At 41.0% G+C, this 17727-nt stretch overlaps 1 protein-coding gene across 1 annotated transcript; it reads right to left on the bottom strand.

Annotated features, from left to right (window-relative positions):
- Positions 1 to 111: 111 nt before the first annotated feature.
- LOC111976158 (transmembrane emp24 domain-containing protein 5-like) lies at positions 112 to 15809 on the bottom strand. Its single transcript, XM_024004919.2, has 4 exons — positions 15455 to 15809; positions 10944 to 11041; positions 10671 to 10854; positions 112 to 2690 (listed from the first exon to the last, which is right to left on the bottom strand). The coding sequence occupies exons 1-4, from the start codon at positions 15629 to 15631 to the stop codon at positions 2472 to 2474; spliced, it is 678 nt and encodes a 225-aa protein (XP_023860687.1). The 5' UTR covers positions 15632 to 15809; the 3' UTR covers positions 112 to 2471.
- Positions 15810 to 17727: the final 1918 nt, after the last annotated feature.

Genomic DNA, 17727 nt, shown 5'->3' with positions numbered 1-17727 from the left:
CTTCATTACCACTGATAAATGAAAGATCTACAGTGCTGTCTGCAGTCTGAAGTGGCTCCTTCTCATTTCCTACCACTCATTTGAAGTCAAAGGACACAACAGGACACCATGTTCAGAAAAGTATAATTTTTTAATTTGACACATTTACATATACAGAACATTAGTCTGTATATCCCAGATTATAAACTGGGTGGTCCAAGCCCTGAATGCTTATTGGCTGACAGCCATGGTACATCAGACCATATTCCACAGGTATAACAAAACCTTTATTTTTACTGGTCTAATTACTACATTGGTAACCAGTTTATAATAAGGCACCTCAAGGATTTGTGGTATATGGCCAATATACCACGGCTAAAGGCTGTATCCAGGCACTCCGTGTTGCGTCGTGCTTAAGAAAATCCCTTAGCCATGGTATAATGGCCATATACCACAACACCTCAAGCCTTATTGCTAAAATATACTCTCCTCGTTCCATCATCAGGTTAGTAAAATAGACACCTTCTCCTAAACAACTTGTCTGTAGGTTCAAAACATTGAGTTTGTTGTTAGTAAGAGGCCGTCATTGTCTTGTGCAGAAAGGAACAAAAAAGGTTGGAGAAGAGCATCAATGACATTCTATAAATTAAAAATATTCCTTTTATTGATTAATCTCCCATGGTGATGCTTGCCTGAGCATCAGCTAAAATACTTTGACACAAAATGGTGGGCAGAGACAGACCGTGGCAATACAACCCATTGTAATTGGCTTAGAGAAGCTGTAACTGAGACGGAGGGGGCTCATAATGGCACAATGCAAGACCCCTTGAACATCACCCTGTTATCGTATAGTAAGTTACTCTCCCATTGTAAAAGTGGAGAAAGAGTGGATACTGCCGCACTGTATTATTGCTTATTTAATATCTGAAAGCAGGGATAGGTTGAAAGCCAGAAGGGTTTACTACAAAGCAGGTTCAATAAATTATCCTGTTGACATTTAGATATGCCCATTTCAAGCATATATAAGTTTAGCATTCTTAAATGAAACAGAAAACCAATAGCTATCTGTTTATTTATCAAAGTTACCTGGCTATTTCATTGAGCATGCTTTGTGGTACACCCTTCAGTCCGAGAGGTGAACAAGTCATGTTTTGTTTTGCGTGAGCAGTTTTGGTGTCCAGCCACAAGATGGCGGTGTGGTATTACTCATCAACACAGCAGCGCATTGCGTATTTATAGAAAAACTATTTTGTAACATAGATAGCAGTTAGAGAGAGAAATCCGACTAAATTTGTCAGCAGCTCCAAAATGTTGGCACATATCTCAGTGCATCAACCACATCTGTATGTTTGTCAAAGTGCGTATATGACAGAGCTACAAAACAATAAAATAAAGCCAAATAACAGTCAATTAGATGATTTCCCAACCACTCCCACCTCCTTCAGTCACCCGCAACCCTTTTCCCACAAACATTCCTGCCTCTTTTACCCCCCAGTGCAGGGTGTGATTGCTGTGATGACACAGCTGTGTGTTAGATAGCATTCTATTTCTGTCACAAGAGAAAAAGAGAGCGAAAGGGGCAGGGCAGGTTCCATTTCACTTCTGCCTGTATGACTGAAACCTGACTCTGCTGTCGGCACTAAGTCTGACAGACCATCAGGACAGAGTTATAGTAGGACGAAAAGGAGGGAGTAGAAGAGAACAGCAGTGATTTAGAGAGTTACATATGGAACCATTCCCTTTCCCCTACTCCACTTCTCTATTCGCTGGAACTGGCAGACAGCAGCGGTTTCAATGAAGAAGTGTGTGGGTTTGAGTGTGTGTAAGTAAAAGATTGTGTGTGTGTGAGAATGAGTGTGTTTTTGAAAGAGAGTGAGGGTGAAAGGCCATGTGTGTTCTGCCCCAGTGTTGCTGTCCACTCCAGCCAGTGTTGCTGTCCACTCCAGCCAGTGTTTGGAAGGCCACAGTTCTGGCAGTTTGGCACAGACAGCTAAATCAGAATCTCTAAGGCGTATCAATAACCTACTCTACAATAAAGTGTTTCGCAACATGACTCACAGGTCACATACTGGAAGACATGACACAGAGACAGGACAGTCACACACCTCAGTGTCTGGAAGAAATAGTTGAGAGGTCACATTACCATATTAAATTAGAAATACTTGTTCATTTACGCTCGCTTTTAAACACCAATAACTGAAGGTCTGGCTGGTGTCTCACCCGCCACTGATTATTAGATAGATAGAGCAGATACCAACACAGACCCTCTGACCATCAGCAGCTAAACAGAGGAGAACAGAGCAGATGAAGAGACTGGACGGGTATGGCATTTGTGTCTGTAAGGATGTGTGATGTAACGTATGAGTGTGTGAGTGTTGTACATAAAAATCTGATGAGTTACAATCTCATCTTCAACAGTCCTGCTCGCTATTGGCTGGCAGGTGTAGACAGAGCTGTCCGTCTCTCCCTGGCCATTCCCAGTGGGCGGGGTGTTACGTGCGCACGTGTCTCTTGTCCTCAAACAGCGCACGGATGAGGTAGACCTGCACTCCCGTCACCAGCATCATCACCAGCATGTTGGTCATGGACCACATGTTGACCCGGTCGTAGTTGGACTCCTGGAGGTTGCGATCGCGAGCCTCAAACGCTTTGAGCACCGTCTGTATCTGAAGGCTCTTCCCCAGCCGGGCTTTAACACTGTTAATGGTGTCCTGGAGAGCCGAGAGAGATAGTAGTTTGGGTTATTGTCATAGTCATAGAACCATCCTGGAACTAGTATTAAGCAATACACTGAGTAGAGAGAGTAGACTAGACTTCAGGACCATGCAGATTATAGATGTTACCTAGAGAGGTCCTAAGGGACCAAGGCAACAGGACAGGGTGGAGAAGTGGTGGGTGCATGTAAACAAATCCGACAAGTCGGTGAGTCCTCTCAAGGGACCACAGCTGTGATTTACACTTCCTGTCTCTGACTGTGTCTGTGTACTGATACAGGGGGGGGGGGTCTGGAAGAAAGATCAAACCATTCTGCTCTCAGGTACGTGTGTGTTGTTGTGACATTGATGGCTGTGGTGCTCAGTCTCTCTGACCTTCTGCTGTTGTGTTGGCAGCGTGTGTGAGCTGGGTCAAAGTGACACCACCTTTGTAGTTGTGTACTCTGTAAGCTGACGTGTTGTAATTCCAGGCATCTCTACCTCAGAGTAGTGTTGTCACGATACCAGAACTTTGACACCAATACCAGGTTTAGTATCACGATACTCGATACCATCACAATCCTCGATACCAAAATTATATCAAAACAATACCAAGGGAAAAGAAGAAGGCCTATTAGCCAATATCACAGAATGGCACTTGGATCTTTTGAGTTCAATATCATTACATTTGAAATTTTAAAAATCTATACATTAATGAATCAATTACACAATCAATCAACTACATAACATCATAATGGTAATCATTTATTTGAATGGTCTATTAATAAACTGGGTTAATCAAGATATAGCCTATGCCTATATACACAATACAGGTGAATTCATAGGTATTCCAGTGAAATAAGAACTTACATTTTAGGAATAACCATTACTAAGGATCAGAAGTGTAGATGCTTCCTAAATCTTAACCCTGTTATTCAAAAACCCAGCAGATGCTACACTGAACAAAAATATAAAACACAATATGCAATCATTTCAAAGAGTTGACTGAGTTACAGTTCATATAAGGAAATCAGTCAATTGAAATAAATTCCCTAATTCCCACCCTAATCTGTGGATTTCACATGACTGGGAACACAGTTATGCATCTGCTGGTCACAGATAAAAATTTGAATAAATTAATGTAGAGGCATGGATCAGAAAACCAGTCAGATCTGGTGTGACCACCATTTGCCTCATGCAGCACGACACATTTCCTTCACATAGAGTTGATCAGGCTGTTGATTGTGACCTGTAGAATGTTGTCCCACTACTTTATGGCTGCGCGAAGTGGCTGGATATACGTGGGAACTGGAACCCGCTATCGTACACGTCAATCCAGAGCATCCCAAACATGGTCAATGGGTGACATATSTGGTGAGTATGCAGGCCATGAAAGAACTGGGACATTTTCAGCTTCCAGGAATTGTGTACCGATCCTTGCGACATGGGGCCGTGCATTATCATGCTGAAACATTGAGGTGATGACGATGGATTAATGGCACAACAATAGGCCTCAGGATCTCGTCACGGTATCTTTGTGCATTGAAATTACCATCGATAAAATGCAATTGTGTTCATTGTCCTTAGCTTGCCTGCCCATACCACAACTCCACCGCCACCATGGGGCACTCTGTTCACAATGTTGACATCGGCAAACTGCTCGCCCACATGACACCATACACACTGTCTGCCATCTGCCCAGTATAGTTGAAACCGGGATTAATCCGTGAAGAGCACACTTCTCCAGCGTGCCAGTGGCCACGCAAGGTAAGCATTTGCCCACTTAAGTCAGTTACGACACTGAACTAGTCAGGTCAAGACCCTGGTGAGGACAACGAGCACACAGATGAGCTTACCTGATACTGTTTCTGACAGTTTGCGCAGAAATGATTTGGTTGTGCAAACCCACAGATGATCCCGCAGTTGAAGAAGCCAGATGTGGAGATCCTGGGCTGGTGTGGTTACACATGGTCTGCGGTTGTGAGGCCGGTTGGACATACCTCCAAATTCTTTCAAATTATGTTGGAGGCAGCTTATGGTAGAGAAATGAACATTCAATTCTCTGGCAACAACTCTAGTGGACAATCCTGAAGTCAGCATGCCAATTGCACACTCCCTCAAAACTTGAGACATCTGTGGCATTGTGTTGTGTGACAAAACTTCACATTTTAGAGTGGCCTTTTATTGTCCCTAGCAGAAGGTGCACCTGTGTAATGGTCATGCTCTTTAATTAGCTTCTTGATATGCCACACCGGTCAGGTGGATGGATTATCTTGGCAAAGGGGAAATGCTCAAGAACAGTAATGTAAACAAATTTGTGAGTATGGAAAATGTCTGGGATCTTTTATTTCAGCTCATGAAACATGGGACTTTACATGTTGTGTTTATATTTTTGTTCAGTGTATATCAAATGGCTACAGTGGGACCCTTTTCTTACATTACTAAAGGAAATTTAACAATATTTTAACACAATGCAATACTCTACCAACAAAAAAGCTGTTAAAATTATAAGTGTGTGTATGTCCCTTAAGGTCTTTGTGTAATGTGATATTGTACCCCCTAGCCCAACTGTCCTTTGTATATTATTTATGTATACTTGTGTTCCCCGTGTACTGTTGTATTATTGTTTCAAAAAGTACTATAAATCACCATCTTGACTGGGAGAGACGTGAGGCGGGGAGATGAAGTGAATTAATAACGTTTTTGGTGACAATCAGCAATACAATATTTTGCATTATGGTTTGCATATTATCACAAAAAAGGTACTGGGGTAGTGAATTGATGTTAGCTTGAGCTGTAAGCTAGCAAGGAAAGCTAGCCTACAAAACTGGAAGCTACTGGGATCTTGCATTGTAAAATGTTCTAGCCTGTAATGGACATTGTTTTGATAACAGTTATTAACAGTTTCAACATTTCTACATGCCGTTTTGCATTATTTAAAACTTCTGTGCAGCATAAGTGGTGGTGCAGCCCATTCTCCCAGTGAGTAGTGGTTCCTCAGGACTGGCTAGAGCTAGCAATCGGTAAGTGGAGCAGGCACGGTTAGGGCTGTGGCAGTGACATTTTGTCATCCAGTTAGTGTTATGCAAAATACTGTAACAGTATAACTTTATGGCGTCCCCTCGCGCGAACCAGGGACCCTCTGCACACTGCACACATCAACAACGGTCGCCCACGAAGCATCGTTACCCATCGCTCCACAAAGGCAGCGGCCCTTGCAGAGCAAGGGGAACCACTACTTCTAGGTTTCAGAGCAAGTGACGTAACCGACTGAAAGGCTGCTAGCGCGCACCACCGCTAACTAGCTAGCCATTTCACATCTGTTACATCATGATAATTGACCAATAATTAACATAAACAAGTTTAGCATATCCAGGCCTCCACTAATACAAGCTGCTGATGAAGCCTTCAGAACATCTACATTCAACTTAATATACACCATCACAACAAATCCATTGTTTATTTTAGTCAGGTCTAAAGAAACATTATGATATGAAGACAACGTATTTCAGAAGAACATGTTATCTGGCTATGCTCCATGCCATAGGCTTGTTCGTTTAGCTGACAAGATATGCATAAGTCAAGTGCCATTATTTTATATTATATGATTTTATAGTAAGAAGAATATATTTGAACTTAGCTGAATAAAATATAAATTATATTTTTCCCATTCCGGAGCGATTGCGCATATGAAGTGACTATGTTGAGCGTAAAAGTGCTAATTTGAAACAGGTCCTATACGCTAGATTTAGTTATTTGGCAACTTTAGTTGATTAATGATACAAATCTCAGAATGTCTTAGAAATCGAAACATATATGGGCTGCATGATGCGACTATACGCTAGATTGAGTTATTTGGCAACTTTAGTTGATTAATGATACAAATCTCAGAATGTCTTAGAATTCGAAACAGATATGGGCTGCATGATGCGACTATAAGCTATTGATGATTTGAGAAAGTCGCCTGAGGCTGCCTGTGTCTGAGGCTGCACAGCTGTTCTCTCATCACGTGACCATATTTTCTCCCATCAAACTATTCTCAATTTAATCTTGTCTTTACTAATACGTAAAATTACTTTCGATTTAGAATGCCCCATTATCAAATAGGCAGGAACAGCCACAGGGGGGAAAATAAGTCATCTGTATGCACTCGAATAGCTGCCGCGCGCTTTCCAGCCGGTTCGTTTTTCAATGGTGCTGGGTAGGCTACTTCGGTTTTATAGCGGAGCATGTGCCTAATATGAGCAGCTGAGAAGTAAATAAATAACACTTATTTCACTCCACCCGTCAAGTACTGTTTGAGGAGCATGATCGCTGCGCAACATGTGATATTCCGCCCAAACTCTGTATGCCGTGGGCTCTCCAACCCTGTTCCTTGCAGATACCCAGTGCTTCATTTGGGAAAAATGTGACACATTTTGGAGTATAGGTTTGGCCAATCACTAAATCACTATATTTTTTTATTATTATGTTTTTCTGCCATGCATAATATTGTATAACAGCACAATCATAATTTTTTATTTTTCGGGCTTGGCTTCATATATAGGCCTAATCCTATGCATATACATAAACTCTAATATGCTGATGGCTGTTTTGAAAGAATCATCTCCTTAGAAAGCACTGCCCATTTCATTGTGTTTGGCTTTGAAACAACATCCACGAAGACCATGTTTTACACTCAGTGGTTAAAGGGACATTACAGCCCTGAGTACCAGGCCATTAGCGACCTAATGGTCGTTAGCAAGTTGTGTACTACCAACACATGTCCAGAGTGCATAAGAAGAGATTACCCAACAGCCCTAGGCACAGTGCTCTCGCGCTGAAAGGGGACATTGGCTGCGACATGATCCTCTCTCAATCAGTAGACGACATGAGAAACATTTGGCAGAAGTACCCAAAGTAACAAACATTGTACTACTGAACCGTTTTTTGGGTTCTAGCACTGAGAAAGTACCTATATTTCAGTATACTGTGCAACACTGGCTCAGAAAGACAGGACAGACACCAATGTCAACAGGCTTCAGACAAGACCCGGATTCTTCTGCCCTTCTGGTCACACACCACTCTACCATTACTAATGGGCATTTTCATGTAAAAGGACCAGTGGCGACCAGTCATTTAGGCAGAGCCCCACCTGTTTTGAGCCCCACATTTTTGCTATTTTGGCATTAATATGTGTCACATATCAGTTTGCAAACAATGTAAAAAAACAAAAACATAATTGAGTTAATAAAGCCGCATACAAACATGGTCTCTTTTTTGCTGTCTTGAGTAAGGCAYCTCCAAAATACAGGTGTTTCAGCCTAGCTTAGTGCTTTCTGTGGTGGTGGTGGTGGGGCAGCCATCGGAAAATACAAAGCGTAGGTGTTGGTAATGTTCTCTAGTTGCACCATGATTAGCTCAGTGTTCTGTCACTTGTGGGGACAGTACATCACCGCCAAGCAGTGGCGATTTTAGCTTGTAAATCTTGACGGGGCAACAACAACAAAAACAAGTGGGATGCATGCCACCAAAGCCACTACACAACACTAAACAATACATTCATTGCACTATAACGGTGACAAACGGTCCCCACAAACTGTTAGGGCCTACGAAAGCTGTCCCAACAGCAGTCCCAACACCTTAACACTGCTACACCTGGCAGTCAGCGGAGCCTTGTCTGACAGCGAAAAAGTTCATTGAGCCTCATTTACTGCCTTAAAAAAAAAAACATAGCTGATATGGCTGACTTGCTTAAACAAAATGTGGTTTCTACTGACAATTGAGATGTACAAACTATGGCATAAGGGGACGACAAACGGATAAGAGACATTCCGTAATTTCGGTTAAGACATTAATGAGCGTGAGACCACGGACGTAGTCAATATAACTATTTGTTCAGCACTTTTGAAACGTACAGCCACAGAATTCAGAACATGGGTCATTCTTACAGTGTACTCCCTGTACAACAAGTCAGAACRGTAGAATAAATAAATGGGGCATATAAACAGACAATGAAAGCTCTTACAATATTCAATGATTACATTTCTCTAAAACAGGTTATAGGCTATATGTGCACCACCAAGTTAGAACAGTAGGCGAAATTAAGGGGTGAAAATAGATCAAATTATTAGGGTGAGGCACATTGAATGCCGTTTGGGTCTTTGCGTGTGTAACGTTCATCTGAAGAAGTGGACCAATTTGCGTAATTTGTGATCATCATATTTATTTAAATGAGAACCAGCAACAAAATAACAAAGTGAAACCAAAACGAACGTACCGTTCCGTAGGCTACAAGAGCTGTACAAAAACAAGATCCCACAACATAGGTGGGAAAAAAGGCTACCTAAGTATGATTCCCAATCAGAGACAACGATAGACAGCTGCCTCTGATTGGGAACCACACTCGGCCAAACACAAAGAAATACAAAACATAGAATGCCCACCCCACATCACACCCTGACCTCACCAAATAGAGAAATAAAACGGCTCTCTAAAGTCAGGGTGTGACAGCGTGTCAAAAAAGATTAATCATATATCACTATTTGACGCGTTAATTAAGCTTTTAATTTGACACGTCAAATAACACAATTCTATTATAGAATGTTGTGTGTGCTGAAATTGCACGTGCAAGCCAAGCGCCACCACTACTATCAGTAGCACTGTCAAAGCCGTACAAAAAATGTTTGCAAACAAGCACACACCAGCCACGAATGATGGGTTTACAATATCACGTTGGTGAAAATAGAACAAATTATTAAGGTGAGGCACATGGGCTACTAACAGCTTACTACACAACATACATTAGTATTACTTTCTTAGCTACAGTATACATATCTCCCTTGCATATGACATCATTTTTGCAGCAGCATACAATACCTTTTTGGACTCACCTTGAAAGCTGGCATGGAAAACACACAGCCACTCCATTGAATAGCAGACTAACGTTAGTGGTTGCTTTGCAATGCTTGCAGTTAGCCAGTGATTCCTTACAAACCACTCATTGTTGAATTTGCGATTTCCAACTTCTTGTGTAATCTTTATGTCCAATGACCGATGAGCACCGATACATTTTATGTATAATTTCTCTTCATTATGTATCTTCATATGACAAGGCAAGCCCCCCCCAAAAATGATTTATATATATCCATAATTACGCATTTCTGTGTAGTACAGATCAGGGACCGATGGTGAAATTCCGTTACCGGGTGTAAATCCACTTCACTTACTGTAGTTCATATTTTCAAAGTCAATGCGTCATGTCATAGCTGACACCCCATTCTTTTTGCAGACATCATTCAATCTTAATTGGGAGCAGATATTTAAGAGTTTTTGGAAAACGTGGACACAAAAAACTGAGGTAGATTATACGCAAATTATGTAACCAAACTTTGCATCTCCACAGCTCTTCCAGTAAATGTGTTTCTGTAAAATGTTCAGTGTAAATTGTAGTAGTAGTCATTGTGCATAGAGTTGTATGGTTTGTTAAACTCTGTTAAACTTTGAAATCAATGGGGTTTTTTGCCATATATTTTAAGTAACAAATGGGAGTCTGCAATTCTGTTACAGTGGAATTGGCTTAATCTGACTAACACATGGATTTTTTCCCAATGGCTATCCACAGGGATTCCTTTTTGACTATCCAGTAGCCCTTTCCAAGATCTTCAAAGAACATGTGTGAATTCTGTGAAATGTTATGTGTGAAAACGCACCCCCTCGCATGATGTAATACAGATGTTGGGTGAATAAAACGCACCCTCCATGATGCCATACATGTATAGTGTGTGTAAAAGCAAAGCATGCTTCCAGGCCTAGCTAGGACTACAACTCCATCCTTTTCTAGAAGTTACGCACTTGCACACTCCCTGTCATGGATTTCAAAGCATAGAATTGGTGTAAGCATTGGTTGGAGGGTTTCCACCATTGTAAAATCCATGTGAGAAAGTTTAAGTACACACTTCAGGAGAAGGGTGAAGAATCAGCATGTAGCCTAGATGTAATATAAGCACAACCCCTCACCATGATGTCCTCCAGCTTCATGTCCAACATGTCGGTCCCATGGACGTACTCCTTCCAGTCCTCTGGCTCCTCCCCTTCCTGTTCCATGTTGTCCATGAGAAGCTCGAAGAAAATGATCTTTTCCGACACAGCAGAAAACGAGTTGTCAAAACAAAACATGTAGTCTCCATCCTCCGTCTCTACACTAATGGAAACACACCGGGAGAGAGAGTGAGAGCGAGCCCAACTCCATGTGAGTGTGTATTTCACACTTGCGTGGTGTGTGTGTCTTACGTGTATACTCCGTCTGATTTGCGGTGTTCGCTGTACAGAACGTGTCCAGTAGGAGACGACAGTGAGAAGTCAACATCCAGACCTGCTCCGTCCAACACCTGAGGACACACACAGACAGGTGGGATGGGTGAGAGACAGATGAGACAGACTAATAAAAGGAGAGCGAGAGAGTCAAAACAAAACTACATCACCTATTGGCTTGCCTCGTCAAATAAAAAGTTAAATAAAAAAATACATTGGAAAACAAGCACAGAGCAAAATGCAGTGTTATCTGGCCCTAAATCGACAGTACACCATGGCAAACGAATTCTTGATGATTTATAATTGATGTTGTTACTGATATTGTTAATGAATCATTCCATTTCCAAAGTATGCTTTTGTCGGCTTCCCTGAATGAGACATTAGCTCCCCTAAATGCAACAAAAGTCCAACTTTCAGGGGGCTCTCTAAATTATGCTAATTTAACCATGCAGTGGTAATTATGAAAATAAAAGCTTCCAAATGAAACGAACACGCCAATGTCACTGTTTAAGCTATCTATTTCATTTTTTTTTTGCACTTTTAACCCCTTTTCGTGATATCCAATTAGTAGTTACAGTCTTGTCCCATCGTTGCAACTCCCCTACGGACTCGAGGGACTCCCCTACGGCGTGTTCGTTGCAACTCCCCTACGGCGAAGGTCGAGAGCCATGCATCCTCCGAAATACGACCCTGCCAAGCTGCACTGCTTCTTGACACACTGCTCACTTAACCCAGAAGCCAGCCGCACACTGTCCAGTTGGCGACCGTTGTCAGCTTGCAGGCGCCCAGCCCCCCACACGGAGTCGCTAGAGCACGATGGGACAAGGAAGCCCCAGTCGGCCAAACCCTCCCCTAACCCAGACGACGCTGGTCCAATTGTGCGCCGCCTTATGTGTCTCCTAGTCATGGTCGGCTATGACACAGCCTGGGATCGAACACGGGTCTGTAGTGACGCCTCAAGCACTGCAGTGCAATGCCTTAGACCACTGCGCCACTCGTGAGGCCTCAAACCATTTATTTCTATATGATTACACAAACCGTCCTCCTGTCCACGAATGGTACTGTAGAATTCTATAGCTACCTAGACAGCGGCGCTGTCCACTCTGTAGTGCTGAATTTCGGCCTAAGCTGAGCTCTTTTAAATGCATAGATTTTCCTTTGTACATCCTAATTTTCACCATTTGTTTGCCATGTGTCCTTTATAGAAATAGCCTTTATTCCAATGCATTATATTAATCCGTTGATTTATTACCGTTCGCTTTTGTCAGTCAGCTGTGCTCACAACTTTGTTTTTCCAGGTGCGCGTGGGTATTGGTGTTCTCTGTGCCGTCCGTGGCCAGAAGAAGTAGACCATTTATTTAGCTTGATTGTTTTCTATCAATATTTGTTTTCAGCTGATGGTAGACAATATCACTACAACTAGCCTACACAGACACCAATGTGCTTCCAATCCATCCAACAAGTATACACAGTGTACAAAACATTGGGGACAGCTCCTAATATTGAGTTGCACCCCCTTTTGCCCTCAGAACAACCTCAATTCGTTAGTGAATGGACTCTAAAAGTTGTCGAAAGCATTCCACAGGGATGCTGGCCCATGTTGACTCCAATGCTTCCCACATTTGTGTCAAGTTGGCTGGATGTCCTTTGGGTGGTGGACCATTCTTGAGACACACAGGAAACTTGAGCGTGAAAAACCCAGCAGGGTTGCAGTTCGTGACACACTTAAACCATTGCGCCTGGCACCTACTTCCATACCCCGTTCAAAATTGCTTACATTTTGTCTTGCCCATTCACCCTCTAAAAGACATACGTACATAATCCATGTCTCAATTGTCTCAAGGCTAAAATAATATTTATTTAACCTGTCTCATCCCCTTCATCTACACTGATTGAAGTGGATTGAACCAGTGACATCAATAAGCTTTCACCTGGTCAGTCTGTCATGGAAATCGTACACTCAATATACGTTAATGACAGCAGGCCTATAGTTGGCTTTTTCAGTCACAACCATTCGATTTTGTATTTGCATAGGTCTACTTTATTTTGGATTTGTGTGCCCATGAGAACTATTTTCACGACGAAAGATAATGAAATGTTATGTAAGCATAGTTACACGTAGTGAACTTTCTGAGATCTCCAAGATCCAGGATTCATACAGGTTAAAGTTCTAACTAAATGGTTAAATGCTTAATAATGACAAATAACACTGTCACAAATGTCATTCATGTAAGGAAAAAATGGTAGTGTTTTATGTCACATGATCTGTGAAGACTCCAAGCATTCAACTAATGAATTATGGACAACTCATGAACTAGGGTGTAAACATGTTTTGATTCATCTCATGTAGGCCTATTATATTGAATGTAGGCTACCTGTCTGCATGTATTCATGTGTGTACAATTGCCTCGACTGAGAGGGTAGGTTACTGCCAGTGGTGTTGGCCTAGTGGAGGGTAAACAGTTTACCCACCTTTTTCAGAAAAATGCATTGAAAGTATAGGGCGCGTTACTTTTTTCACCACAACCGGCAATTATAGTTTACCCACCTATCTTTTTTACCACTACGTCACTGGCTACCGGTAGACCTATTAGAAGTTCATGGTAAAACACATTGTAGTCTAGTAAATTGACCGTGTGTGTTAGGGTGACCATCCTGTTATTTCACGGGACAGTTTCAGCCCCAATTCAGGTGTCCCGACTTATCAGGCAACAAATAATGTTAATTTGTCAGCAAGACACATCAATCAATGCAGGCCCAATCAATGGAGGCCTAATCAATGACAATCACTGAATGTCATTTGGCACACTTATTGGTGTTTTGTAACAGATGTTKATTTCCATTCATCAAATGGCACGAGTGTACATGCAGTGTACTGTTGTGATGCTAGAATTATTTTGTGGACGAACATGCACAGGTAGCCCACTTTAAGTGATTTGTTTGAAAATCAGATGAAAACCATGACTGGCTGTGTTCATGCCACATTAAAAGGTAATCAATGTTTACCGTTAAATGATGTCTTTATTATCCTCTTTAAAAAATTCACCCAAGAGACCACCCCGAATGTCACAGTATAATTCGCACTCAGAAAGAGAGAGAGGTTGAGGAGAGCTGGTGCTGAAAAGTTGTAGAACAAGCAGAGGTGCTTCACAATGTCCAGTCCAAGAACAAGGCCTATTTTCACTAGTGAAATATGGTTGGATTGAGTCCATTCAAGACAATAAGTCAACAGGCCAGTCCCTGGTGCCTGTTTCTCTACAGTTGCATTACTGGTTCACTATTTCCACAGATCTCTGCCTCCTTTGTTACTCAGGAGCAAAGAATGACAGGGTTTCCAAACTTTAATGTCTAGTTATTTGAGTATTTCCAAACACAGACATTGAGCAGATACCATGAAGTACTTAGAAATTAGTGTCTCCACAAACTAAGGACATTATCAGTTTTGTTCACACTCCGAGAGCAGAGTGCTGGGCTACAGCATGCCACAAAAATAGCTTGTCTATGGTGGTAGCATGCTACAGCTAGGCTATCCTACTGTGATGGTATGACAATCCGTTTATGTCAGAAATGTTTAAATATTTCATAGAAAATAGAGGTTTTACCAGACTTCTGTGTTGAGATTTGTGATTCAGGGCCACTACTCAATTGGAAACATTTTAAACACATCAGCAGAGCACAATCTAGTGCTAGGCCAATGAAATAGGAGTAAGAGGAACCACAGCCTAGGATGGAATGTCATTATTAGAAATTAACTTTATAGCCAGTTCTGGTAAAAACGAGTTTCTAAACTAGTATGATGGCATAATTTCAAAATCACATAGGCCTATAGTTAGTGTTTAATACATTTACAATACATTTAATTTACTTCAACAAGTAGTTCCTAGGTTCTGGATTCAGATACGACCAGTGGTGTAAAGTACTTAAGTAAAAATACTTGAAAGTACTACTTAAGTAGTTTTTGGGGTATCTGTACTTCACTATTTGTATTTTACTTTAACATTACTATATTCCTGAAGAAAATTATGCACTTTTTACTCCATACATTTTCCCTGACATCCAAAAGTACTTGTTACATTTTGAATGCTTAGCAGGGCAGGAAAATTGTCTAATTCACAAACTTATCAAGGGAAGTGGTCATCCCTACTGCCTCTGATATGGCGGACTCACTACGTATTTAAAACCAAATACTTCTAGACTTTTATTCAAGTAGGATTTTACTGGGTGACTTTCACTTGAGTCATTTTCTATTAAGCCATCTTTACTTTTACTCGTATGATAATTGGGTACTTTTTCCGCCACTGGATACGACAGCGCTAACCACAATCAATGATGGGGTATGCACATAACATGGGACTTCTTGTGGAGTCATGCGAGTAGTACTATTAGAGACGTCTCCAAAGCTACCCACATGAGTTATATCAAGTGTGCTCATTTATAACTTTGTGTTCACCCTTTCCCCATGTAAAACCAATCATATAAACCCCTGGCACCTGATATTCTATCTCCAGCGACGCGTCCTTCTTCATGGTCTGGAAGAAGCACTCCTTCCGTCCTGCGGGGAGTGTGAATGTGAAGTCGCTGACCAGGCTCTGGGAAAACGCTGCCACCAGGAACTTCTCAGACACCAGCACCGAGAACAGGCACAGTAACACCAGGGCCACATCCATGGTCTCCCGCTGCCTTCAACTCTAGATTTTGACTCCGTAAAGAGACAAGCTCTCGATAAGTGCTAGTTCAATTCGTGTTCGTCAAAACTTAACTTATGATGACCAGCTCACCGTTCGATGGCAATCACTATATGAGGACCCTGCCTTTTCAGAATGGAAATCGTTTTCGCTCAACGAGTTTTCATGTTTGAGATTTCAACCCAGCATTTAGAATGTGAGGCTCTAAGCCTCAGTGTCTCACATTCTAAATGCTAGGTTGAAATCTCAAACCTTTTCTTATTSAAGTTCATGTATTTATTGGTGCATAAAATATATTTGGGACACATTCTGCGTGTATTATGTTACATTTAACAAAAACGTTTATACAGGCAGTTCTCAGAAGACGCAGGTATCCGTTGTATGATGGGCAATGTAGTGTTTAAGAACAAAAGACGGCATCCAACGCTGCTCCCAAAGCGCACTCGTCTTTACAACATCAGGACCGTTATAATACCTATTAAACCTAGCGGTCAAACAGGGAACTGGTTCACTAAAAATAAGTGCTGTGTTTTGTGTAAATTTACCCTGGCGTGATGTTTTGATAGCCATGTAAATCTCGCTAGGACAAAGTGACTTATCAAGGATTGTTTTAAGGTGGAGATATGGTTCTTCTGTTGCAGTCATGCGCAATGTTCTTGGTTGGTCATCAATCGACAAGATAATTGAAAAAAACATGCTTATTTCATTTCATAATATACATAATTTAAAACGGCCAAGTTCTATTCACAACGGTATTCAGTTGGTAAGAGACAGACATTCCGTAAATACTAGGAATAGATTGTCCACCATCTATACGTTATCCAGACAGAAAAGAGAAATAGGCAAAAGAACATTTCGATTTAGAGCAATAAAGAAATTGAATAAATTAACAGAGCAAACCAGAAACCTTTCAATATATAAATTTAAATATTATTTTAAAACGATTTCAATATAATACATATAAATGTTGTGGGACTATAGTAGATGAAGAATCAATATTTTTTATATTGAGTATTTATTGGGTGATTATGTTAGTATATTATGTATGTTTGTAATAGTGTGTTATATGTGAAAATGTGTTCGTATTATAAATTGTATTTTAATGTTAAGGACTTGGAAGATTAGTCCAAATGGGAACTAAAAGAGATCCAAATAAAATAAAATAAAATATATTTTCCTGTATTAGCTGGCTATCATGTGGCTATCATAAAGAACTACAAATGTCATGATGATCTGGACAAGACTGACAAATCGAGGCAAAGGTAAGAATCTATGGGTTAACTATCTAATGTCAGCTAAATGTAGTAATTCATAAATTAGCTACATTTCTTAAAATGGCCAATTCTGTGAACTGTGTTGTGCAAGTTTTAAATGTACACAATACCTGTGAGCGAAGGTGTCAGCTAGGGATGATGTGCAGGAGCTTGCAGGGATTTATAGTTTCGCGTGTCTACTTTGATGCTAATTACCATTTCAAATCAGAGAGTAAATAGAGCTGAATATATTGATAAAAGTAACTTTGCCCGAGAGATTTACATGATTATCCAAACGTTACGCAAGGCTAAGCCTACACAAAACACAGTCCTTATTTTAAGTCTTTCGAAAATTCCCTATGGGGAAAAATGAATGGTGGAAAAACGATTGGAACCATTTACCTGTTGACCGCTAGGTTTTATGGGTATTGTGACATCCCACTGTGGGGCTCTATAGCCTACATGACGAGATTATTATTAATATGGGCAATTTAAAAGCAGATAATGTTTTGTCAAATGGCAGCCAAGCATCAATTATGTCATCAGAATAAGATCCTCGATATTTATTGGTATGGTGAATCAAGTTCATCACCTTGCACTTTTACAACCCCGTAAAATTCATCATCATTTATTTAATCTGTAGCCTAAACTGCATGCTTTCCCAACGAGTCGTAGTGGGAGGACCACACAATATGTCATCGCGTGATTCAAAGTTCACTTGAATATTATGGTTATTATATCAAAATGTGTGCATAAAAGCTTTTCCACTGACATGTCTCGCATAATTAATTTTAGTGACACAAATATATCACACCGTATTTTGTT

This window comes from Salvelinus sp. IW2-2015, linkage group LG16, assembly GCF_002910315.2.
Source record: "Salvelinus sp. IW2-2015 linkage group LG16, ASM291031v2, whole genome shotgun sequence".
NCBI classification, from domain to species: Eukaryota; Metazoa; Chordata; class Actinopteri; order Salmoniformes; family Salmonidae; genus Salvelinus; species Salvelinus sp. IW2-2015.
This window is presented reverse-complemented; position numbering and strand designations above follow the sequence as displayed.